The sequence below is a fragment of the Falco peregrinus genome, chromosome 3, assembly GCF_023634155.1.
Source record: "Falco peregrinus isolate bFalPer1 chromosome 3, bFalPer1.pri, whole genome shotgun sequence".
NCBI lineage: Eukaryota > Metazoa > Chordata > Aves > Falconiformes > Falconidae > Falco > Falco peregrinus.
In genome coordinates, this window is record NC_073723.1 from 57,061,063 (window position 1) to 57,086,377 (window position 25,315).

The 25,315-nt window shown below is 48.6% G+C and overlaps 1 protein-coding gene and 1 long non-coding RNA gene across 3 annotated transcripts in view; one reads left to right on the forward strand and one right to left on the reverse strand.

The window, feature by feature from the left end:
- CABLES1 (Cdk5 and Abl enzyme substrate 1) overlaps nucleotides 1-11,087 on the reverse strand; it is an 81,633-nt gene extending 70,546 nt beyond the window's left edge. For both annotated transcript variants that reach the window (XM_055800718.1, XM_055800717.1), the window contains exon 1: nucleotides 3,012-11,087. In XM_055800718.1, coding sequence (XP_055656693.1) covers nucleotides 3,012-3,535 — 524 coding nt within the window. In that variant the 5' untranslated portion in view covers nucleotides 3,536-11,087. The remainder of the gene's footprint in view (nucleotides 1-3,011) is intronic.
- A 5,719-nt stretch (nucleotides 11,088-16,806) lies between these two features.
- Nucleotides 16,807-25,315, forward strand: part of LOC114013832 (uncharacterized) — a 41,309-nt gene continuing 32,800 nt past the window's right edge. Inside the window, exon 1 of the long non-coding RNA XR_003557055.2 lies at nucleotides 16,807-17,104. This is a non-coding gene — a long non-coding RNA (uncharacterized LOC114013832). The remainder of the gene's footprint in view (nucleotides 17,105-25,315) is intronic.

Here is a 25,315-nt window from a genome sequence, read left to right on the forward strand (position 1 = left end):
AGCCTTTGGCACCAACAAGCTGACTTCTGAACAAGCGTGCTTTTTTTTTCCATTTACATATAATTACATACTAGCCTCCGAGCAGCTAGAAGCTCCGTGTTCTCTTTTTATATCATTTGTTTCTTATGAATACACATAGAGCACAAACCCAAACCACATTAATGATAACCTTGTTAAATATAAACTAGTATGCAATTATACAAACTGCTAACACAAACAAAAAAGCCGGGAAACTCTGATTATATGTTCACAATGGTTTCTGAAAACTAAATAAAAACAACAACAGGGCAGCCTGTCTTGCCTGATACTGTAACAGAAAAAGGTTTCACGCTGTAACTTACACCTCTCAGCACAGAGGACTAGTCTGTCAAACATCGCATCAAACTCAATTTCAAGCCCTTTGCAAGGAGTGGAAGGGTGGGAGGAGACACAGCAAGAGGCCCACATGAACTACAGAAAAAAAATCTCTGATTCTCCTCTCTGCTTCTCTGCATCCTACTTCAGGTGAGCTAATTAATGCCTGTCTCTGGGCAGTTGCTGACTCCCACCCCATCATGCCGAGAAGGGCAGGCCCCATGCTGGGCATTTGGCTCCTCGCTCTCCATGAAGAGAGCAGCAGCAGGTCTGCTCGAACCCTCTGTTCCTGGGATTGTGCCAGCCCTGTGCACGCCTGCGATTTATCTTCTGTGCAGCCAAGAGTGAACCCAGCAATCGGAGCCCCTACCATGTCTTTTCATTGAGATGATGAGAAGCGAACACTTGATACAACCTCCACAGTCTGCAGCTGTCCATTCCTGATGTTTAAAAATACATACCTTTTCCAGAACAGAAAAAAAAATCAACTGAAGGCAGGCCAAAATCTGCCCCAGGCTGCACATGTACAGCATCACGGCAGCCAGCAAAGCCGGGGGCATAACCCAGAGCTCTCTCCTGCACCAGTGCCAGCAGTAAGCAAGTGCTACAATAGAGAGCCTCACACTTGTTAGTGGAGTAATGCAAGGTCTCCGCCACAGCTGAATCTAGCACTCAAGAAAATAAAAGAGCATGAGAAAACTAGCACTTTCCTTACATCTTACACCACAAGAAAATACACAGCACAAAGGAAGGGTGTTATAGCACTGGAGGGGCACCCTGACAAGGATTTCTTAGGTGACCTCCCTTGCTATGGACTTGGGCTATCCATTCCGCCTGTCTGCATGCTCGCAGTATGGCCAAACTTGCATGATGCTGGACTTCTAGGGTGTAAATAAGAGCAGTAATTACCTTTGCCTCTTAAACTTCACACAGTTCTCATGTAACAAAGAAAAAAAGTATTGGTTGTGGAAGGAAAAATTTTGAGAGTGGCAAACATGGGCAAGGGAAAATAATGACAGGGAAGAGGAAAGGCTGAGGGAAAAGGTGATACAGGTGAGATCTGAGCATCCTTCCCAGAACTGAGTGCAGGATCAAAGCATGCAAGCAAGGAAACAGGAGGATCCTTGGAAATCCAGAAAGGTAACACAGGAATCCTGCATCAATAGTAAACTGATTTGGAAAGCTGAGAAGAATCCAGCCTCCTGAACACTAAGAGTGTACTACCAAGCACTTTATCACCAACAAGTAAGAAGTTCAAGAGCAAAAAGGAATTCCAAAATCGTGGTCTGTGGGTGACTTCTCACTCAGAAGGCCATGGGCAGCAGTGTGCAGAACCACATCACAGACCAAAATGCACAAACGTGTGTGTGTGTGTCACGTTGCTGTGCCGGTGATCCACGGCGCAATTAGAGGGTTGTCACTGCAGGAAATGTTTTGAGAGACACATGATGGAGAGAAGATGGGTGGTAACCCACAAGCAGGCATTTTGCTTGGGAAGGTGGGGCTCCCTAGCACAGCACCTGAAAAGGGGCTCAAAAAGCCACCAATACAATCCAGATGGAAGAAAAAAAACCCCAAACCAACCAACCAACGGTGGGGCAACACAGCTAAGACAACTTTCTCCTGGAACACCTCCAATCTCTCCAAGCTGGTTGGTTAAGAAAGGGATTTTTCTAGAGCAATCTACGCTCAATTACCCTTATAAAGCCTTGCGATAGCATGTGACTCAAAGTCTACCTATTTGTCCAAGGGAGAAACAAGAAGGGAGTGTGGCAAATGGGGAATGTGGGAGTGGTGCCCGATGTGAGTTTGGGGAGAGCAGTCATTTCCTCCAGCTTCTTCCCCGGTTCTCTGCCCCCCACCCACCCACTTTGATACCCGAGTATGCTGTTGAAGAAACGAAGGAAGATAATTTTGTACCCGTGGAACAATTAACGCATATGCCTTTGTACGTCTTTACATGACTGCATCTTCTGAGCCAGAAGTGTCAGCGTTTCAAGCAGGTGAGGTTATTCCTTTGGGAATTAGAAGGCAAAAAGTACCCGGCGGCAAGGCACAACCCAGAGGAACACGAAGTGCTTGTAGATAAAGAGCTTATTTAGGGCGGGAGCGAGACGCCGCTTACACCACGCGTGTGCACCCTGATCCGTGGACACCGACGCAAAGATCCCCCTCCCCTTTGCGGGCTACAGAGCCGGCTGCGGCGCGCCTGGCTCAGGGCTGGCCCCATGAAGCGGGGCAGCAGGGCGGGCGGGATCCGCCACCCGCCACGGGAAGGGGTGACCACCGCCGGGAGACGCGCTCGGCGGCCGCCAGGGACAGCGGCTGTGCAGCCTGCCGCCCGCACGGCTTAGCGGGAGCCCGACTTCCAGGCACTCGCGCCCAGGCGTGCACGGCCGTCGCAGCCCGGGAGGCTGCACCGCGGCGGACCTGCCCCTGCACGCTCGCACAGCCCCGCCGCTGCCGCTGCTCCCCCCGGCCAGGCGGCAGCGGAGCGCCCGGCCGGCCCGGCGGAGGGAGGCTCCGCGCCACCGGCGCTCCCGCCCCGCGGCTGAGGGGCCTCCCCGCGGCCGCCCCCCGCCGCCCGGCCGCCGCCCGCCCTTCCCGCGCACCATCCCCGCATCCCGCGCATCCACCATCCCCGCGGCGCGGCTTACCGGGACCGCTGCAGCTCGAAGGCGGCGGCGGGGCCGGGCTGCCCCAGCTCTCCGCTGGCGCCGGCGGGGCCCTGGGGGCTAGTGCGGCCGAAGGGCGCCGGCAGCACCCCCGCCGTGAAGGAGTTGAGGCGGCCGCGGCTGCCCGCCGATGCGGCGCCCAGGAAGGCGGCGGCCGGCACCTGCACCGCGGCGAAGGCATCCTCCTCCTCCTCCTCTTCCTCCTCCTCCTGGGCCCGGGGGGGCTCGGCGGGCGCCACCGGGGGGCTGCCCAGCCGCGGCGGCGGCGGCGGCGGCGGGACCTGGCGGGGCCTGGCGGCGGGGCCGTCGTTGCCAGGCGGCGGGGGCCGCCCGTCGAGGGAGATGCTGGTGAGGAAGGAGAGCGCGGCCTGCCTGCGGCGGGGGTCGCTACGCGCTGCCGGCGGCTGCGGCGGCGGCGGCGGCCCCTTCCTGGGGCAGGGCTCCGCCGGCGGCAGGGGCCCGGCGGCGGGACTGCCGGGGCTGGCGGCGGTGGCGGCCGCCGCCATTGTCGGTCGGCTCCCCCCCCCCCTCCCCGCTGGCCGGGCGCTGCCTCTCGCTGCCTCCCCCTTAGGCGGGCGGGCGGCGGGGCACGGGTGCCGTCGGCCCGCCGGGATGCATGGGGGTGACGCGGAGGTGCCCTCCGCCCGGCCGCGCCGCGCCGCGCTGCCCCGGGCCCCCGCCGCCCGCCCGCTCCGTATTTATAGGTGCAGCCGCGCCGCGGAGCGCCCTGTGCAATAACACGGCAATCACGTGTGGGAAATGGGGAGCTGGAGGAAAACAAAAGCCCGGCCAGCAGCCCGGAGGAGGAGGAGGAGGAGGAGGGAGAAGGGTGGGTCTCGGCGAGCTCCCTCCTTTCAACCTCGCTCTCTTTTTTTTCCCTTTCACCCCCTTCCCTCCTCCTCCTCCTCCTCCTCCTCTTTTTTCCCTTCCTGGATGCGTGGGGGCGGGCGGGAGCCGGGGAAGGTGGAGCCTGTGCCCGTAGTACACGGCACATGGCCGTCGGAGCCTGGCACCGGCAGCGCCGGACCCGGGGGCTGCGGCTTGGCCCGGCGCGCCCGCGGCTGCGGCACCGGCACCGGGATGCAGCCGTGCCGCGGAAACCGGCCGGGGTGCTGCCCCGCGGCTTTTCACGGGTGGGGGCCGGTGCCCGGGGCACCCGGAGGGCGAGCAGGGAGAGGCGGGGGGCGCAGCCCGGGCGGCCTGCTGCCGGGCAGGGCGGGTGCGTGCAGGCAACGTCGCACGAGTTCCCTAAACCATTAAAGCAGCCCCCCCAGCCTTTCCCTCAGCCTCCTCCCCGACCCTGCCCTCTCCCCTGCACCACAGAACGTGCAATTATTTACTTTGCCCTCTGCTATGTAGCCCAAGCCCCAGATTTGTGTTCCCTGTCCTCTCCGAAGTTATGGCTGTCGTGCAGCTGAGTGGGTCTGCACGTTCCCTCCTCCTGCAGCTGCGGCTGGGAATGGCGAGTGGCCGGTCTCACCTCAGCACAAAGCTCCTTCGTTTCTTCATCACTTTACTTTGATCACACAACCGTGCTGCAAGTGTCCTGCGATGATAATTCCATCAACGGCTTATATAAGGGTTGGATAACAGATCCATACAAACAGCAGAGCATATGGTTGTTGCATGATAGCGACGTGCACCTTCTTCATAAAACATTACAATGACTTGTATTTATAGTCCGGTTATAGTTGGCAGATGAGTTACAAGCCATCCCAAACTCACAAAATATCGTAATGTCCCCTACAATTTTATCAAAAGCGTGCTAACTTGATTTTTAAAAAAGATTGATCAGCAAGGGGAACCTAATCCTATTGTCGGAGGAGGCTATGGACCCAGGTTCATGATCTTTTTGAAATTGATCTTTTGAGCATTCAGAGACTTTAGAATGGAGCTCTCTGACTCGGATTGATTTCTGAATGTTTGGCCTTTACTGAGTGCCACAAAACCTGAACTTTAATGGGCCAAGTCCCAGGGGTGTGCTCCTTATGTAGTAAGGATGCTGTATGGGCAGCATCCTGGGCAGGAAGCAGTGAGCAAGGGAAGAGGAAATGATGGAGGACAAGGATGTTTCCCAGATCCCACCTTCTTAGAAAGGTAAGTGCTATTTTGAGATGGACATTCTCATTTCAGTCTGCTCTCTTGAGGTTTACATTGATGCTGGCTTAACAGAGGGCACTGGTGTGCCTGTCCCTGTGGCATGTCAGAGATGGATCATTTGGATGGGAAGTGGGTAGGCCTGAGTGCTAGACTCGCCTCTTCAGAGAAGAGCCCAGCTGGCAGCTCCCACCTGCTGGGTGGATGCTCTGTACCTCCATGGTTGCAGTGTCCTTCAAACTTCTGTTTTGGAGAGGAATTGCAGGCCTGCTGCCCCCTTTTGATGGGGCAGGCAATGCCCGTTTCTGCCCAGAGGCCCCATCCCTGCAGTGGAAGCCAGTGAGTTGTCTGGTGTCAGGGCAACGATGCACTCAGCTCCTGTGGAGGAGCTCCATGCTCCTTTTCAGACAGTACTACTTTTAAGAGAATTCAGGACTTTTTGGAGGAGGGCTCCTGGGTCAACAGAGAAATGTCCCAGCTCTGTAGCCTGAGAGCATGTTCACTGGATGCTGACATCTGGTCCAAGGACTGCTACTAGATGGCAGATAGGTCATGAAGCTCAGGCCTCCCACATTACAGCCGAGAAAGGTATACAGTGGGATTTTTTTTTCCTCTTGCATCTTTGAGGGAAGCAGAAACAGTGTGTATTTTTCTCTGGAGCTTAAAAACTTGCTATGGCAACTGAATCCTGGAGCATATTTTCCAAATCCAGCTTCTCATGAGATATAGGTCTGGGAAGGAGAACCACCACCGAAATGCCAGGTGGGGTTCCAGAGGCTGGTCTAACTTGGACAATTTTTATGCATGCAGAAGTGTGTAGTCCTTTCACAAAACTATTTGTGTTGGGTTAAACCTCTGTAGTTTAGTCTGTTGTAGGCATTGTTTTAAATGGAGCCACCACCTCTGTTCTGGAGCTCCTCTAAGAGCTGTCCCAGAGGAAAGTGTTACCCCCCACCTCGTCCACAGGTGCATCCAGATGCTTTTTGGCACCTGATTTTTTACTGTACTATCTCTGAGGTCAGGAATGCTTGTGTGAACAGTTGAGCTTATCAAACCTCCTTGCATCAGAATTAGAGGGGTCAGGAATAAATTGTAGGTCTTTGCTAGCTTGGCTCATTCAGCTGAGCTCACCTTGTCACCAGCGCAACCTTTGCAAATTGCGTGTCTGTGCTCACCAGCCTAACTACTTCGGTGGACCTAAACTGATGCCCATGGTCTTAACATGCACAAGCCACCTCTGGGGACGACTGCGTCTGCACAGACCACCTTTTCCAAAAATTACATTGATGGTGGATTAAAACATCCCTCCTACTGCATGTGAGAATAAATCTGTTTGAGGAAGCCACATGCAAGAAGAAAAGTACGACTTTTTCAGTCTGAAGGGAAGCTGGTTTTGATAACGAGTGGGGTACCAGAGTACAAAGATAATTGGCATGTTAGGAATATCAGGTTCTCTAGACCTGTTCATACATTTAGTAGCAAATTTAAATGAATGTGCACAACCTAAGGTGAATTTTTTTTCCAGCTACTTATGTCCTTTTGATTTGTGCTTAGCAAAGCTATAGATGATTACATATGCTATAGTAGTCCTGTCTGCTGGAGGGTATGTGGAAATATTACACAAATGGACTTTGCTGGTTGAAACTTTTTTCTTTGATGGGGAACCAGTGGTTGACTAGCGGAAATAGCAAACCTGGGAGGAAAGCCAAAAAGACATATTCTGGAAGCTTGATTCTGTCACTGCTTTTTCAATCATTTCCCTCTCCCGAGTTCTTTTCCAACCAACCAGCTCTACCCAAGTACAAGCAAATGCTCTTATTTCAGAGGTCACGGGCTTATGTAAACGGTTGGATGACAAGTGGTAATAGGAGTGGTAGAGCACGATGGCTTTTTCACCCCGTGCACCAAGAACTAGAAGACAGACTCATCAGTTGTGGGTGTTCGGAGACAACATGGAATTTGGGGGGCCCATTAACACAGGTGACTGGAGAGGCTGGCTTTAAAGAGATCAGAGAGCTTGGCGGGAGTTGGGACAAAAACGAAAGCTCAGCAATTTGCCAGTCTGAGAAGTGAGACTGGACAAACGGTGCCTCCGAGTACCTTGCCTTTAGAGGAGAGTTCATCCAGTGCAGAAGCCTCATGTTGACTTGGGTTTGCTTCAGCATGAGGGCAGTCCTGCTGCAGTGCGAGCGTGCGGCCAGCTGGACATGAAGAGCCAGTCCAAGAGGCCCCAGACCTTGAGCTAAAGCTGGGCTTCTGAGCCGCCTGCCAAGTCAAGCTTAAAAATACCTTTGCAGGTGAATTGAAAACTTCACCTGGAATTTGAGTTAGAGGCAAGATCTGTATTATACTGAGAGTTAACTCTGCAGGAATAACCAGTTGTGAGTCACCAGCGTGAGTCACCAGGCCAGTTCTTGAATGGCCTCAGCACAGTGTTTGCCTGCTTTAGTGACAAACACAAGTTTCTTATTGTCACTGATACTTGTTAGAGCTGCGGGACCGAGGCAGCTAGGGGAAGAAAAAATAAATGCAATTGTCTCTTGTAATTTTGGCAGGCTTGTTTTCTGATGGTTGGAATCAGTCAGGTAATGCTGTTACGCAAGGTTCAGCAAAGATGTAGTCTGATAATAACGCTTCTGCGCACTAGTTGATATTACTGGTGGTCATGGATGTCACTATCAGATCCCAACAGTCGAACAGGTTTCCTGTAGCTGTGAGCACTCTTACTGTGCAAGACTTTGGAGAAACAAGAAGTGTGCAATCTTTATAAATGCTTTTTTCTTTCCTTCCCAGAGTCACTTTTCAGAAGCAAATTGCACTTCAAAAGAGGAAAGCAGTTGTAACATTGGAGGAAGACTTGGAATATGAAATCAGTAATCCTTCTGCTTAGAAGGAGTGTCTGGCAGAAAAAAAGTAGAGGGAGTTTGAACACATTTCAGTGAGAGCCACAGTTAAGAATGGAAATTGGATAAAGACAGTACAAATTCTTTACAAAAGACTAACACTGCGTCTGGATAGCAAAGCCTGTTTTGGTGCCAGGCCCTAACCTTCAGTCTGTTGTAAATTTAGCCTGATTCTCAGAAATGCTAAGTACTTGTGCTTCCCTTTGGTGATTTTTCAGGAGCCTCAGTGTTTTATTTGCTGAGGTCTGCCTTTGCTAATTTGAATGTAAAAGCTTGACACTACTGTGAGTGTCCCCTTGTTTGAAGAGCAGCGTTCCTTGGATCGGTGTAGGTCCACACTTGCCACTCTATGAAGAGCCTAGCTTTGTGTGCTTGCATTGTTCCAGGGTAGGTGCCAACACTACCAAGTTAACGTAAAACCAAATTCATCTATGGCAGCGGCAAAGTGGGAGATTTGTGACTGCCTAACATCATAGTTGGAGTCATGTGTGTGACGGCAGGGCAGGGCGTGCAGAAGCAGGTGCCCTCAGCGAAGACGAAATGGTGTGTTTGCAGATCAGCTGAGGTGTGGATGGTCAGGGCACCCAACCTGCCAGTTATTTTGGATGTCAGAGGTGTGGCATGCGTGATGTTTGTGCATGCCTTGAAAGGTTCCGGAGCTCTGCAGCAAGCTAGTAGTGCGCATAGGGGTGGTACAGCCAGCTCGATAGTCGTTTGTCTCTAGGAGAAATTAGGGCAATCTAGATAAGTCAAAACTGGCGTCCATATCATTACTCCAACTAATAGTACCTTTAGGTGAAGCTGGTGGCAACAGCCATTTATTAAGAACACTTAACATTTTCCTTTGCTAGATCCATGCTAGATCCAATTCAGGCCAAAGGTTTTTTGGAAAACTTTGGTCAAAATGGTTATGCTGTCTCCAAGGGCAAGACGAAGAAAAACACATTGCTTCACCCACATTAGGAATTCTTGTGACCTTTCCTTTGAAATACCCCAGCATCCCAAGACCGAGACAAGAATTCAGGAGGTGGGCTTCTGTCTCTGAGGTGGGGCTTGGGGAAGGAGGAGGAGGTGCCCTTTCTGTCAAAATCCACCCACCTCTGTCCAGTTTTAAGCCTTTGAATCATAGCTTGCATATGCTAGCTAGGGACTTACTCCTGCCTAGCAGCTAAAACTGCCAATGAGGATATATCTTTATGGAGCGAACTTCAGCCTTCTGCGTTTGCTGAACGGGCCGAGCACATCCAGTCCCCAGACCTACAGGAGTGGTGGGAGGGATATTCCCAGCAGCTCTGAGGCACTGGGGAGTCAGCTGCTGGGCCACGGGTGCAAAGCAGCCAAGCGGAGCAGAGGAGGGAGCAGCCTGTTAGGATGTGGAGAGGGAAGGAGCTGCAGGAGGAAAAGATACCAACCTTGGGACTGATGCAAACACACGGGGGGCAGAGTGGGGGCTGAGGGCGTGCACATCCGACATGAATTCCCCCTCACACTTTTTTTGCATGCTTTTTTAAAGTTCCTCATTCAACATAAGCTGGCTTTGAGGTTTTTTTGTTGTTGCTGCTGTGGTTTGTTTGCTCTATATGCTATTGGATCCCTTACAGACCCACACTGAACTGGGAGCTCTGTTTTACTGGGTGCTGCTAAAATGCTCTCCCATGCCTTGTGAGCTTGTGGGATAACTAGACAAAACAAGGAAGGTGGCCATGTCGGAACTGCAACTGGAATGTGGCTATTGCTGGCTTCTACTGGAGCGATTAAATGGGAACAGGGCCACATAGCTCCTCCCTCCCTTGAAAAACAAAAACTGTGGGCACTTGTACAGAAAACAACCCCTGTCTCTGTTTGTCCTTGTCTTGCTGCAGCTTTCTTCTGTGAAATCAGGATTTTGTATTTCTTTTTTGCAGTATCATAATAAGTTAACATAGGCGTGAGGTTCAAAATAGAGTAGTCTTTATTAAATGAGGAATGGGCAAATGTCCTGTCTGCCTGGTAATCTCCTTAAGCAGTGCTGTAAATAAAAAGCAACTTGTAACTGCAGTAGCACAGAACGACTGGTTGCTAAAAAGAGGTTCTTTAAGGTTTTTGTTAAGTGACAGCTGTGATTTGTCCTGTTCTTTAGCATTTTGAGAAAATTTGGAATCAAGTACAGAGTCACTGGACGTTAAGATTTCAGAGGAAGGCCTGGAAGAACATCTGTCTTCGTCATGGCATCTGTTAATTTTTAATCGCCTTGGGATAATTTTAAAAGAGGCTGCAGGTTTTTGAAACATTCATGTGAGCAAGTCCTTCACTTTGCTGGTTGCCGAGGGTAGGAAAATCCTCCAGTTCACAGGACAGTCAGACTGAGGAGCCGGGTGAGGGTGAAAACGCTGTTGACACCTTCTCAGACATGGTCTTCTATGAGTAAAAGCATTAAATAAATAGCATCTGAAGTTCCTGGAGGGACGTGCTGGTGCAGTGTTTCACTTCAGAGACTCTCCTACAAGTTCCGCTTGACTGGAAATGTTTAATATCCAAGAAAAAGAGGGGAAAAAGGTTCAAAGGATGGTTGGGTTTTTTTTCCTCTTGAAAATATTAAATTCTGGGTGTGTGACTCCAAGGGGAATGAGGGAGGCAAATGGAAAACTTTGGCGGCAGGAGCTGGAGTTTTGGGTTCGGCTCAATGGCATTTTTCAGCCTGCGTGCAATGTGGTATCTGGTGACTGCTGCACTTGGCTCACTCTGAAATCTCAGGGAAGGTTTCAGAACCCTTTTAACTTTGGGAGATCCTTGGTGGGTAGCACTCATGGTGGGCCAGTGTGGAAAGCAGGCAACCAGAGGGGAGAAATAAAACCCTTGCACCTGCATGGAGGTCTGGGAGCTCTGCAGCCACTTCTCCTTGCCCCCAGGATGAGGCATGGGTCCTGCCTGGATCCTCTAAGCAATACTCCCAGGAAAATACTTGCCACTAGCAAATTTGCAATGTAATAAAATCCAGCCAGATCAGCTCTGCCTCTGTCCCAGGGCGGCCAAAAAAACTGGCACAAGCAACTGAGCTGCTGAGAAGGAAGGTGGAATGGTGGTGACCTTGGTGGGGGGGGATGTGGGGACAGCCTCAGCTGCGGGCTGTGGGGCATCATGGGCAGCTGCTGCCCCCAAAAACCTCTGAGCTGCCAAATGCTGCATGCCTCTGATGCTGGCATGTGCCTGGCCAGGGGGTCTCATTGCAGGCTGGGTCAGGTCGCAGGCTTCCCACCACAGCCCCCCGGAGGTCTTTCGAGGCTCCTTGCAGCCCTGGGCTGCTGCCCTGGTGCTCACGTGGGGCTGCTGCCTGCACTTCTCAAATCCTCCTGCTTGCCTTCATGTTGGGAGGGGAGGGAGTCCAGCCCTCCGCGCTCCTGGGAGGAATGGCCATGGGTGCCCCAGCTCTGCACTGGGGTCTGCCGGGGCAGCTGGCTGCCATGGCGGGGGAGAACAGCAGCTCAACCTGATCTCAAATAACCATAACTTGCCACATGCACATTTTACATAATCCAATAGAAATTAAAGCTGCTAAAAATTGGTCTAAACAGGATACATTTCCCCTGTGAGTGTTTTTCATTCAGGAAAGTTTTGTAAGCAACATATGGAAATGACATAAATGGAAAGGCAATCCCCTGGCAAGACAGATCGAAAGTCTTCTGCTGTCTCTGCTCAAGCTGAATAGCACCTTGGTGCAATAATCTTCATGTTGAGATCAATGAGGCTGTTTAAATAAATGAAGCATTCAAGTGTAGAAGAAAGTAAGGGAAGAGAGACAGCATTGAAATCAAAAGACTAAAATACAAACCCGCTTGAGCTTCAAGGAAGGGATAAATCCATTAAGCTGTAAAGAAATAAGAGCTGGAAAGAATCTGTCAGATCCATTCTAAAATTCAGTACAAAAGAAAACTTACTTAGGGGCCAGAAAGCAAACTGAACGAAGCAGCAATGTAGCAGGAGGGTACAGCTTTCCTAGCATGGCATTTGGTATATATCTGGTGCATCTGCAGGTTTCTCTTTTGGGAAGTTTGACGCAGTAGTAATTCCTTCTTCTTCCACAGGAAAAAGTGAATGGTTTCATTCTAATTTACTCTCTGGAGGTTGCTGGTTTTTGTGCCAGCCCCTCAAGAAAAAAAAAAAAAAAAGAAAAGAAAAAAAGAAAAGAAAAGAAATAGCTCAAATACACACCAAAAGGAATTAACAACGTTTGGGCTTTCTCTCTATATATATGAACGTGTGCTTATGTGCGTGCGTGCGTGCGTGTGTGTGTGTCTGTATTTCACTTTGTCCTGTGGGGATGTAGTTCCAACTAGATATAATAAGACATAATCCATACACTCAAACTGGAGCAGTAGAAGGAATACATAGCAGAATTATTCTGGTAGCTGTTTTTGGAAATGTTTTAGCCATCTCCATAATGCCAGTGTGACTGGGTTCCTATGGGAACAAGCTGCCTGAAAGCCAGAGGCTTCTGGCTAAAAACTTGAGGTTTAGCACAAACCTAAATATTCTGTAAATATCAAGTATTCTGCAGTATTCAGATTAAATTAATTGATTTTCAAAACTAATTGAAAGAGTTCTTTTCTACTCTGCCAGTGAGGCAAGATGCAATCAGCCACATTCAAACCATCATTAGGACTAACGAGTAGATTCTCAGTAGTAAAAGCTTGTTCGCACCCTCCTTGCAACCATGGTGTAACTTCCCAGAGCAGCACCCTAATGACTATGCCCCTTTTGAAAAGCACCATACTGCAGGAGTAATCCCAAAGGCTTTAATGGGACTACTGATGGATTAAAGTACTATTCTTTGTGAGGGATCATATTAAAGTCTGGCTTTATGTTAACATTTGCCTTAAATATATTATCTCCTCTGAAAAACAAGGTCTTGTGTTTTATATTGTAAGAGTTTTATGTTGCCTTAATATTGACCTGCAGCAGGAGCAATGCTTACAGAAGAAAACCCTGGAACTTCAAAAGTCTCTCAAATATGCTTTGAAAAGCAGGGGTTCTGGGGAAAAAAAGCATCAGTCTGACCAGTCAGTCAGAGACCAGAGCGACTGCTGCAGCTAGCTGAATACTTCTTTGAATCAGTATTCTGAGTGTTCATTCCCTGAACTGAAGCTGATCAAATGTATCTGTGCTTTATTTTTGACCTGAAGCTGTTAAAATTGCCAGCAAAGTAGCCATTATGCCCGTCAGTGATATGAAGGAGGCAGAACTTAACCTGCAGCTCTTTGCCAGCGGGTAATGAATGAATGGAAGTTACGGGGAGGCTGGGACTTGAATTTCAAGGCAAGATTGTAAATTGGGGGAAATATGCGGTTTAGTGGGATTGGATGGGCTGTATACATCAAGGGTACAGATGTAAATGAAACCTCAGGTGTGGTCCCATCTTGTCCCATCCCATACTATGAGTCCAGAAATAAAGTTTTCTAGTGGAAAGAAATGAAACAAGGATGTCAAAGCTGTGTCTTGAGTCCTGATCTTTTCCCTCCTGTAACCACTGCTCAAAAGTCTTCTCTAGCTCTGTTCTCAGTGCTGGTTCATGTGTATCTTGTCTCTGCTGGCATAGTCCTGGCTTCCCTTGCTGATGCTGTAACATCAATACAATTCCCCTTACACCTCACTTGAGGTGTGGAGAGGGGTCCAGGGTGAGCCATCCATATGTGAAAGGCATAGGGACCGTCTGTGTCTGTCATTTCTCCTGTCATGCTCAGGGCAGATGATGGTGAGATGGCCCCAAGAAGTCCTAAAGGTTCCAAAGACACATTTAGATTTAAGGCGGTGGCAAAAACCTCCAAGAAAAGGTCTTGGTGGTGATGTGGTAGGATTGACACTTGGTGTTGAGAAACTTGAAGCGTATTTCAGGAGAGATCTGCTGCCGACACTGGTTTGTGCGGTGCTAGTGTTACAGGCCACCTCAGCAGCTCACAGGAGCCATGAGGTCCCACCTCCCTGTAAAGTTTCACCTGAGTGATTGCTTACTTTTGGGGGTAGAAAGTGTGTTTGTGAGAAAAAGAAGTGAGGAGGAACAGGCTATAGAGAAAGAAAATTGCCATTCTTCAATTAGCATTGAAATTCCTCTCTCTAATCTCAAGAAATTTCCTGGTTTAAATTTCATGCTGCTCTGAACAGCAATGTCACATTGTCATCTCCCCCTATTTTTGTTCTTAAGAAGGTACAGGAATTTTAAACTGCCTGACACCTAATCAGCATTTCAGTGGACCAAATATAATATTTCATAATATATCATGAATCATACTGTGCCCTTGGAAACAACCGTTCACAGCTTCTGTCTTTACAACAGCCCTTACAGCTCACAGGAGAACTGCACAGTGAAAACATGGGTGTGTTAATCCTTTGTAGACTCAATAAGATGTGAATTTGTTTGAATAGCCATCTGCTGGTCTTGAGCCTTGAATATTTGCTTGCCAGCCTGAACAAGATAAGTGAGGGATATGTTGCTTTTTATCACTCTGTATGAAGCATATCTGGACTGCAGAGAGGAGCAGGAGGACGATGGCTCATAAAGGTAAGAAGATGACAAATGCAGGTAGGGTCATTTGTTCCAGAACTTCAAATGCTCAAATCCAGTATGCAATTGTTTCCAAAGCTGGTATCTTAAAGGGCATCAAGCCAAGACATTTTAGGCCAAGTGTGTGGCTATTTAAGGAAATATATTACAGAGCAAAGCATCATTTTAATTGTGCTCAACTCTGTGCAGGTTTGCCCCAGTTCAGAGCCAGAGGACAGCATGCGGTGAGGCAGGACACTGTAATGCCCAGTACCAAACAGACTGAGGGCCAAAGCTCTGGAAGGGGCAGATCATGTTCATGAAGGGTTTTTCTTTGCCCTCTCCACTTCGAATATTCCCTTGCAAGTGTTAGGAAATATAAATGCAAGAGCCTTTTGTGGGTGAAACCTAGAAAGAGCAACTCCCCACATGAAATGTACCAGCCCTGTTCAGCATTTACAGGATAAACCTTGTTTTGTATCAGGATGCCCCACTTTGAATAGGGGGTTTCCTCTCCCCAAACAGCAGCAATGTGGGTCAGCATTGCCCTGAGGGTGAGTGTTTTTAGAGGGGAGGAGGTGCGCAGGTGGAAGAGAAATGGTTTGCAAGAGAAGCAGGACTGATTTTTGCCATGAATGCCCCAGGACAGTGCTATGTCAAACCCTGTCAGCACGGGAGTTGCCAGTTTTCCACCCACCATGTGGAGAGAGAGGGTTTCCCCTGGACATAGATGTGGTCCCTGACCTGGGCAGCACTCCCCACTCACCCTTCTGCCCTCCCAAAGCACCTCCCCTGGAAGCAGAGCGACTGTCTGCACAGTGGATGATTTCAGCAGGCTGTTTGAAGTCCGTCAAAGTGATCTTTAATGCAGTGTGACCAGCTCAGAGGCTTTTTTTTCTTTTGCATTAGCTGCACAAGGAAGAAAGCACATCAGATGCAGGATATGGCAATGCTTTGTCTTGTGCTGGAGCACGGCTGCTTTGGCAGGACAGACTGCCAGAGGAACATGATCTCTGCCCTCACTCTTCCTGACCAGGGCTGATGGAGCTGTTTTTCCAGTGAATTTCCAGCTAGGCTATTAAAACAAACTTGTCCCTGAAAGCTTCTGCCTTGAAGCAGCCACCCTGCCTCTGTATTTGCCTTTGTTCTGTAACTCTCTGTGCTGAATAGAGTTTTCCTCTCCTCTCCTCTTCCAGGCTATCCCCTGTGCATCTGCAATTAACCCCTATGCAATCCTAGAGAGCGCTAATAGCTCACTTCAGTCTCACAAAACGACTGTTTTAAGGAGTGGGAGGCATCTCGCCCCTGTGACAGTTATCTGAATGCCACTCATCAGCTGTATCACAACCTGAAGTGAACTGGGTTTTGTGCTGTGCCTTGCGTGTGTTTTGTCATTAAGTCACTAGGCAAGAGGGTTGGGGTTTGTCTGTTTTTGTTTTGTTTTGTTTGTGTTTTTAATCATCATTATTTGCAGCCAAATTCTAAAGTCCAGGCTTAGGGCCCCTATGGTCAAATTTCCTTTAACTCTTGCCAGGTGGGGGAAAAAAGACTCATGAACTCATGATCCGAATATAAGCAAACAATCTGCTGTGGCAAATTCATGGGGGGATAAAATAAAAATATGATGATTCAAGGCAACAATATCCTCAACCTGAGATCATCGTTTTCATGAAGGCAGGGGGTAACAGCTGTCTGTTCATCAGAGGATTATATCTTGCCGCTGTTACTGCCATGACCCTAAATAAAACCTCTAATGCCAGTGCAGCATCATGGCCCGGGAACACAACGATGGCAGGAATAAATCCCTCCCTTCTGCTTCAGGGAGGTTTCTGTGGACAGGGTTGTCTTTCTGGAGCCTTAACTAAATTATTTTTCCTGTTAGGTCCAGAACATGGAGATTCAAATAATCTCTCTCCTACCACAGATCTGTTTCTAAAATCATAGTTGAGGGGTCTCTGTCCTGCCAAAGATGTAACTGAAAGGCTTATACAAATTGAGTGTTTCATTCCAAGGTTTTTCTGTATTTTGCTTAAAAACCTGCTGGATTCTGAAGCTTAGGTTGTGCTAGATTTAAAAGCACATGTGCATCCAAGAGCACAACATGAATGAATACAAGCGTTAAATTCTGCTGACCATTCACTTGAAAATTTTTCCGCTGCATGTGATTCCAGGACAAATATTGATTGAATAACCTCCGTGTGTGTGAAGTGTGGTCTGACACCCAGAGCGACCTTTCTCTTCCATGTCTAATCACCAGAGATAGCTGTAAGCTTCCTTTTGTATCAAAAATCTTGTTTCATAATCCACCTCCCCTGCTCTTTGGAACCTGAGTTTCTCCGTTTGTTTGTTCAGCCAGTTGAGGTCTGCTGGGATATTTCTCTGTTTGATTTGCTTGTTAGCTTTGTCGTTGGCTGAAATGGCCTGGGGCTGGTTTGTTCAAGGCTTTTTTTTTTTTCTTTTTTTTTTTTTATGGAAGAGTTGGTGGAGGGTTTTTTCCTCATAAGTTGGATGGCATCACTGCGTGTGAAGTTTGCCTCAGTGCCCACTGCTCATCCACCCAGGTAGGTGGCACGGTGCATGTGTACACGCACAGGCGCCGAGCATCTGCCCAGTCTCCAATGGGTTTTATCCAATGGGCCTCCCTTTTTATTTACAAAAGCACCAGCTGATGGTTTTGGATGCTGATTTTCTGGGATGCAAGTTGACAACGGCTTTGCTTATGGAAGTGCTGAGCTCCTGAGGCAGATGGAGAAGGAAGGGGGTTGGTGCCGGGGTTTGTTGGGATTGGCTTAGACAAAGCTTGGGAAATACAGGGTGCAGCAGAGCAAAGGAGTTTGAATGAGATGTTCTTTCTCTTAGGGATGCTCTTTATTACACAGAAAGAAGACAAGTATTATGATTGACATTATAATTGCTTTTCACAAACATGGAGTGCAGCATATAAGGCTCCTATAGAGCCCATAGCCCCCCTGAAGTCTTCCCATGGGAAAGCTGGGGAAGCGCTTAGGCCCCTGTGCATGCTTTTCCATACCCAGATGCACTTCATGTCTTTGGGACACGTGCTAGGAGCTGTGGTGGTGGGAACCAGGGCCTGGATTTATTTGCCTTTCATTCATACCATCACTAAAACTGCTAATGTCTGGGGCTCCAGCCAAGGACGTGTGCATTTGTGGAGCACATGTTGCTCCCTTCTAGCCTAAGAAACAGTATTATTTCTTCTTGTGTTAACTAAAAATATTCATATTAGTTTCTCCTGAAATTATGATTCTTGCTTCTCTATATAAATATATACATATAAAGACATATGCAGAGTCTATACACATATATATCAATGAATACATATATATATATATAAAAATATATCTTTGCCCTCCCTTTCTTTCTCACAGGCTGAGCTGTCCCAGGGAGAGGACAGTAATTTTCCATCACAAATGCTTTTCCTGTGACGGTTTTTTGTTTTCTAAGTCTGCCACATGAAAACAGGCATAATATTTTCTTTTTTATTGTCTATAAATAAGTAGAAATTTGACTTTCAGAACGTGTTACTAGAGCAAATCAAATTGTTCTAGGATTATTGCCTTTTTAAAAAATACTCTTATGATTTACATGCAGGTAACGCCTTACTTTTTAAATTACTGTGACGGTGAACTGAAATCTCTGTTACACAGTGGATAATTATAGCAGTTGCGGTTTTGGTTGGTATTTGCTCCATTAGGTATTCAAACCTCAAACCAATATGCTCACGTCTTTTTGTTATATTCCCTTAAAGACATGATTAAAACCGAATCTTAGTCTTCACAGATCCAAGCCTGTGTCCAAAGCCATGCACGTGCCGATCCGAGGGGATAAGGAACTGTAGGAAGGCCTCCACCTCTCCGGCTTGGCCTAAACCAGCCAGTCAAGGCTGGTGCACAGACTTCAGCTGCCTGCAGAGCTTCCCTAGGGATTGCATCCCCCTCCTTGGCACAGTGGCAGAAGATCGCTTTTCCTGAGGATTTTTCATGGAAACGGTCTATGCTTTCAACATTCGCTCAGCCAGCAGCAAACAGCAGTGCCCCAAGGGCAGCACCAGCACCGCTCTCCTGCTGAGCGCCGCACCTCCTGAGGTCCACCAGCACCTCCAGGTGGGTCACAGGGCAATGCGGACACCATCAGCTTCTGCTGGCCAGCCTGCTCCTTCTCCCCGGCTTCAAGCTGCTGCTGGGTGTACAGCTCGTTGCCGCTGCTTGAGGAAGGTGGGTCCTAAAGCAAGACTGAGGAGGGACTTCTCATCAGAGGTTTGGATTTCGCCTGCCATGAGCAAGCATTGCTAAGGCAGCCCCACAGCAGAGAGGCAACCTCAACACAGTCTGAAAGGAAAAAAAGGAAATATTTCCTTTAACGCCCAGCACGGGGATACCATTACCTAGTCAGAGCCTTAGCAAGCTCCAAGCTGGGACCCTTTGACAGGGTGGCAGGATGCTCCCAACCCTCAGCATTGTGGCATGTGAGACCACGCTGTCCCACGGAGGCGTTTTGCTCATTAGTACTTCCACTGGGATATCTGCTTATTTCACACGGGAACAAGCCTCCCTTCTCCATGGAGGATGTGAGTAAGCTATACGTCCAGACAATGGTCCAGACATAACCTCTGGTGCAGAAATCTCCGAACTGTGGGAAGCTGGAATGCTGTATGGTGCAAAGAACAGGTTGCTATACTTTACCTGGGTCTTCATCTATACTCTTTAAGTCACAGCTGTGGTTTAGTGGACCTCTGCTCCTACTAGATGTGCAGCTCTTCTCATGACTATATTTTTGACATATGGACCAAGCCTTGGAGCTGCCTTATAGTTTTAAAATTTCAGTACGGGGAAAGGGGATCTTTGCCAGGATCTGGCCCTCAGTGAGGAGGGCCGTCCATGCGGCATGTACAAATGCTCGGTGCAATGATGTGGAACAGATAGTGCCAGGCCATTTTGCATTTGGGTCACCGTATTGACCACCCACTCTGACCTGCATGTTTCACTGTTCGTTTCCCTGATATGTGCTTTGTAAATCCCTGCACCAGAAATGTCTGCCTGCTGAGTGAGCAGACTGTATATTAAGTGGAGGCTAGAGAGATCCTTTTTCTTTTTCTTAAGACATTCACCCAGCTGTTTCAGTCACTTTAGAGTGTCTTTGCCACATAGCGTGGAACTGAGGGATCAGCCTTCCTTCTCCTAGACAGCTGAATTTGAAGTCCCATCTCAGCCTCCTTTAGATTGAGCGTTAAGCCACTCTTCTCCTGTGCCTCTCCAAGCCTGCTCGCTTCTCCCAAAGTGTGCATTTCTCCTCCATGTCTCCTCTCTTCTTTAAGGCCCCTTATTGCAACAATGGGGGATGCTTGTTGCCACATGCTGTCAGGTTTTCGGTGCTACTCAACTTTGGGGCAAGGAATCAGTGGTTTAGGACAGGGATGCCTGCTTTGTTAACTCTGATTTCCCCACTGATCTAATCCTTCTGGGCACTGCAACTTTGCTGGATGGGGGGGGCAGCAGCACAGAAGGGGTAGCAGGAGTCCCATACACTTTTTCCTACATTGGTCTCCTTGGAAGCTACATGTGCCCATCTGCCTGTGTACAGCAGCTTCCTTCTTTTCCTCCCCTGACTCCTGTGACTCACTGACCCCATGTTCATGGTGACTCTGCTGTCTCAGGTAACTTTCCCAGGGCAAGGGGACTGCATGTCTGAGCAAGGGGAGAGACAAGGGACCATGTATCTTTTCCTTTCCCCCAGTCCCAGAGAAGAGAGATCATGCAAAGTTAAAATACTCTGGCTTTAGAGAGGAGATTGGGGATACAGGCACAAGCCAGGGAGATGAGTGTCTTGGACAAAGGAGGGCCCAGCCCCAGCTGTGCAAAGTGCTGCCGAATGGGACACAAGTCTTGCAAGGAAAGTCACACGGTGATATCGGCACCTGATGGTATTGTTCTGGGCTGGGATTACTTCTCTACCGTACTCCACGGAGCTAGTGCCTTATTCACTGTTCTGGTGTAATGGCTTTTTAAATTAGTATGCTCCTCCAGGTTTTAATCTGTTTCTTATTATGAGGCTGTTGGGTGGAATTAAATCCTAACTCGCATTCATCTGGGAGCTGAAAATGTCAGTGGGGGCTGAGAAGTGGTCTCTGCTGAGGGACCATCATGTTGAGATGTGCTCCACACTCCTGCTGGTACAGCTTTTCTGAGGCAGAGGATGTTCCTGCTTTGTGGTAGCAATGTCACACCTGCACGTAGGTGGTGGATGTCAGTACGGTGTGATGCAAACAGGGATGGATGCCCATGCCCACCCTGCAGGTAGGACTCCGACTAAGTGAGCTATCTGCCTATTGAACCGCCTGCAGGAGCACAGCCCGCACAGAAGCAAATGGGAGGTGACAATACAAAGAGGAGGCCCAGTGATGCTGGCTGCCCAGTTTGCAAACCTGACCAGGTAAACCCAAGCTTGTCCCCAAGGACACCTCCAAAGCAGCCCTCTGGAACTGACATGTTTATTACCTCCTGGGTTTTTTCTTCCTTTTTTTTTTTTTTTTTTTTTTTTGGCCATCACTTACTTCATGGAAAGCATTAGAAATGAGGAAAGATTTTTTTTCTTACTCTTTTTTTCAACGTAAGGCTGCAACCAAAGCCTTCAGCACAGGGCCGTGTCACAGCCCTAACTGTGCGTGCATCTCATGTGACAAGATCGCCTCGTATCAATACATAGCTTAAAAAAAGGTACTTAAAAAAGCTACTTTGCGGGGGAAAGTGAGTGTGGGCCAGCTATTCACACTTAGCAATGCTTGTAAAGTGAAACTGTCTCACTTGGGACCAGAAGGCAGACAAGTGAATACTGCTGACTTGCTTTCACCTTGTCTTTTGTTTTCCTGGTGGGAGAACACAAGGCATCCCCCATGCCATCTCTGCTCCGCTGGGCAGTGGATCAGTTCTTCCGAGCAGCACCACAGCCAACGCAGCCAGTTGTCCTGGCAAGTCCCAAGGTGATGTTTCCACTTGATACCACGTCTCAGGAATTTGAAAGGGAATTTTAAAAGAATCTCAGAAATTTTAAAGGCTCTCAGGGATTTTAAAGAGGTTTTGAAAACTTTCCATTGCTCTGCTTTCACAAGGTTTTTCCTGTGCTTGTTTATGGTTTTGATGCTCAAACAGATGCTTGTTTAGAAACAGGTCAGAATTCCTAGACTCATAGGAAATACTCTCTGTTTTATTTTGCACTGTTTAGCCCCCGAAGCTAAGCATGCAAACTGTCCCCATAAATAACCTGAGCTGTTCTCTCATTCAGGGTGCTTCTTGCTTACGCTGAGAGCTCTCTCGCAGCATAAGCAGTAGGAGGCCATCTGTGCATGAGCTGGAGAAACTTATGTAAATATTGTTGCTTTGGGACTGTTATTTAGAAGTGCTGGGCTAAATGATTTATTAGTGTTCTCAATGCTGACACTGAGAGGGTTCTTCTCAGGTTGGCTTTTATCACTGACACCTCCCAGTGGGTTCTCACTTACTGGAAAATGCCTGGTAACTGGATAGTAGGAGGGACCTGCAGCCCCAGGTCATGTAGGTGATGATCTTGTGCTGGAAGCTGTATAATCCCTCGCAGCATGGGAGAATGAAACCCACAAGCACGGCCATCCTGGAGGCATGTCCCTGCAATAATGAAATCCAATGGGAGAAGCTGCAGACTCTGCACTAGTTGCAGCTTCAAGTTTTTCCCTCCATAGTTTCTTTCTCTTATTTCTGTGTAGGCGCTGAGTTAGAGGTGACAGTGCAGCAGTTAGAAATTACTTCCCCCATACACATCCCTAAGCAGCCGCCAGCAAAGACCAGGCAGACCCCATGTGTCTGTAAATCTTCCTTGTTTAAGAGAAATCCTTCATTCAGATACCCCAATATTCTAAAACTCATTTAATACCAGACTTCAGGTCACTTATCCCCACTGTTTTCAGCAGACCCTGGATGTGGGGACTCTATTCTGATGTTCATGAAACTTTGCTTGTTGGGAGGTGCTGGACTCAGCAGCCCGACGGGTAAGGGTGGCCTGTAGCCAGGCTGCGCATGAATTCCCAACAGGCACACACACAAAACCTGTGTGCATGGGGCCACACAGCACAACCCAATGTCGTGGTTTAACCCTCCCCAGCAGCTCAGCCCCACACAGCTGCTCAATCATTGTCCCCCTGGTGGGATGGAGGAGAGAATCAGAGGGGTAATAGTGAGAAAACTCGTGGGTTGAGATAAAGACAGCTTAATAGGCAAAGCAAAAGCCACAAGCAAAGCAAAACAAGGAATTCATTCACCACTTCTCATCGGCAGGCAGGTGTTCAGCCATTTCCAGGAAAGCTGGGCTCCGTCACACAGGAAGGCAAACATCATCATTCTGAACATCACCCCTTCCTTCTTCTTCCCCCAGCTTTCTATTGCTGAGTGTAGTGTCATGTGGTAAGGAATATCCCTTTGGCCAGTTGGGGTCGGCTGTCCCAGCTGTGTCCCCTCTCAGCATCTTGTGCACCCCAGCCTGCTCGCTGGTGGGGTGGGGTGAGAAGCAGAGAAGGCCTGATGCTGTGTAATCTCCTCAGCAATGACAAAAATATCTCTGTATTATCAACACTGTTCTCAGCACAAATCCAAAACATAGCCCCATGCAAGGTACTACGGAAAAAATTAACTGTATCCCAGTCTAAACCAGCACACCCAGAAAACACAGCACTTGCTCAAGCAACCCAAATAGCTCTGGTCCTGTCTCCCTCTGCATCTGATCAGGATGAAGGTACACCATTGGGAAATCCACACCTACCCACCATGTGGATGGCAGCTGTCCTCACACACCCAATCTATCCAGTAGCTGCTGGCAACTCTGGGGGACACGAGCCCCCAAGGGCCCCAGCTCCACTCCAGTTGCAAGCACACAGACTCCCTTGCAAGAGGCTACGGATCCCTCCAGTAACTGGCCATGGACACCCAGTCTACAGGTGGCTGGCCCTGGGTGCTTGCATCTCCCATGGCACAGACAGACAGACAGACATGCGTGTGCAGAGACGGGTCTCACATTGGACTCCAGACCTCACAGTTGCCCCTGCAGCTGGCCTGGACCCAATGGCCTTGCTGGCAGCCAGCTCCTCCAGCTGTCACACATGCATCTGGCCTGGGCTTATCTCCGCTTTCATGCCTGGCTCCCAAGCCATCTACCCCACTTGCCTGCCAGCAACAGTAGGGACCCCCTTACCCAGGAGATAGTTAGAAATGGAGTTTAATGAGCAGGTAAGACAGACAGCAGCAATGAAACACAGGGCACGACCAGACAAGTGTACTGACCTGACCAGCCACTGGCCTCTTTTATCCCCTAATTTTCCCACACTTGTTATTCCCCAAACCACCACGATCCCTCCCTTTCACCACTTTTGGTTCCTCCCTGTGACATCCTATAAGTTTGTGCCATCCCCAGGTGTTGTTCTCCTGCACCCCGTAGCGTGCCACCCCCAGTCTGTGAGGTGCTCAGGAGAGCTTCTCCCTCTGTCTTACCTGATGATGTCAGCCCCAGCCCACGTGTGTCCCCAGAGAGGTTATTAGGGTGGCCCCACCTGCTGTCACGCCTCGTGCTCCTCTGTGTCAGGGCATGAGCCTTTTGTCATATGACTTAACAACACTAGGTCTGACATACAGAAAGCTTTTTGCCGTCCCAGGTTATTCTGAAAGCTTTGTTTAGGTAAACGCAGAGATGTATGCAAGCATTTGATTGTAGGGGCTGGAGCTGTAGTGTTGCAGCAGCTGTGGGCTTGGCGGTGAGATCACAACCCTCAGAAGCATTGCAGCAATGAAAATGGGAAAGGGCAATGGCCTGAAAACACAAACAAAATACCTAAATACACACATGTAAGTAGCAAAAGAGAAAGAGCTCAGAAGGGCTGTCAGTAGGCCAGGAAAATCCTGGAATTTCATGTGTTGAAAAATCATCAAACCTCCTTGATATGAAGTTACATGCAGGCCACTTCTGCACAATAAATGAGCCTGTATTATCCCAAAGCCTTAAAAAATTGAATAGGCTAGTGAGTGGGCAGTTCGGAGATCCTCCCTGGAAAATTCTCCACTTCGGCATCAGCCATGGCCAAGGAACGTCAGGTCTTTTACGTTGTAGCTTTTTTTTTACCTTTCAAAAGAATGAAAGATGTGCAGAGCAGCAGATGTTCTGCTTGAGGTCCATGGGAACAGCAGCCACAGACATAATCACATTATTTTATTTTTCTATGCTTTGTTCCTTATATTTTTCCACTTGCATGATTTATTCTTGGTTAGTATATAGCACAAATATGTAAAAAAGATGCAGTTCCCTCTGCCTGAGCGGTAAAAGATGAAGAAAAAGAGGCAACTAAGACTTAATATACAGTATGCCAACTTGATATGTATGATTCCACAGCCACCAGTTGTATGATGGCCGAAGGAAAGCCGCCAGAGTAGGGTTGTCCAGATGGTGAGTTTTGAAAGTGGCTGTAGAATAGGCCAGAAAGACAAAGGGGTCTTGGGCATCCTTATGATAACATGCTTCTCAAACTCTGGGGACACAGAATACCGTCACACAAAACTCCCTCCACGTGGGTTGCCCTCTGGCAGTGCCCCAACCTACAGTCAAGCTTCTTGCAATGGGATGTGAATTACAGCACCTTGCTTTCCAGTTGCTGAACTCTGTTGCGTTTCAGAGCACCTTGAATCTCTTGCCCTTTGAAACAAGATCCCCTTTTGAAAACATTTCAAGTTACTCTGAGCCAA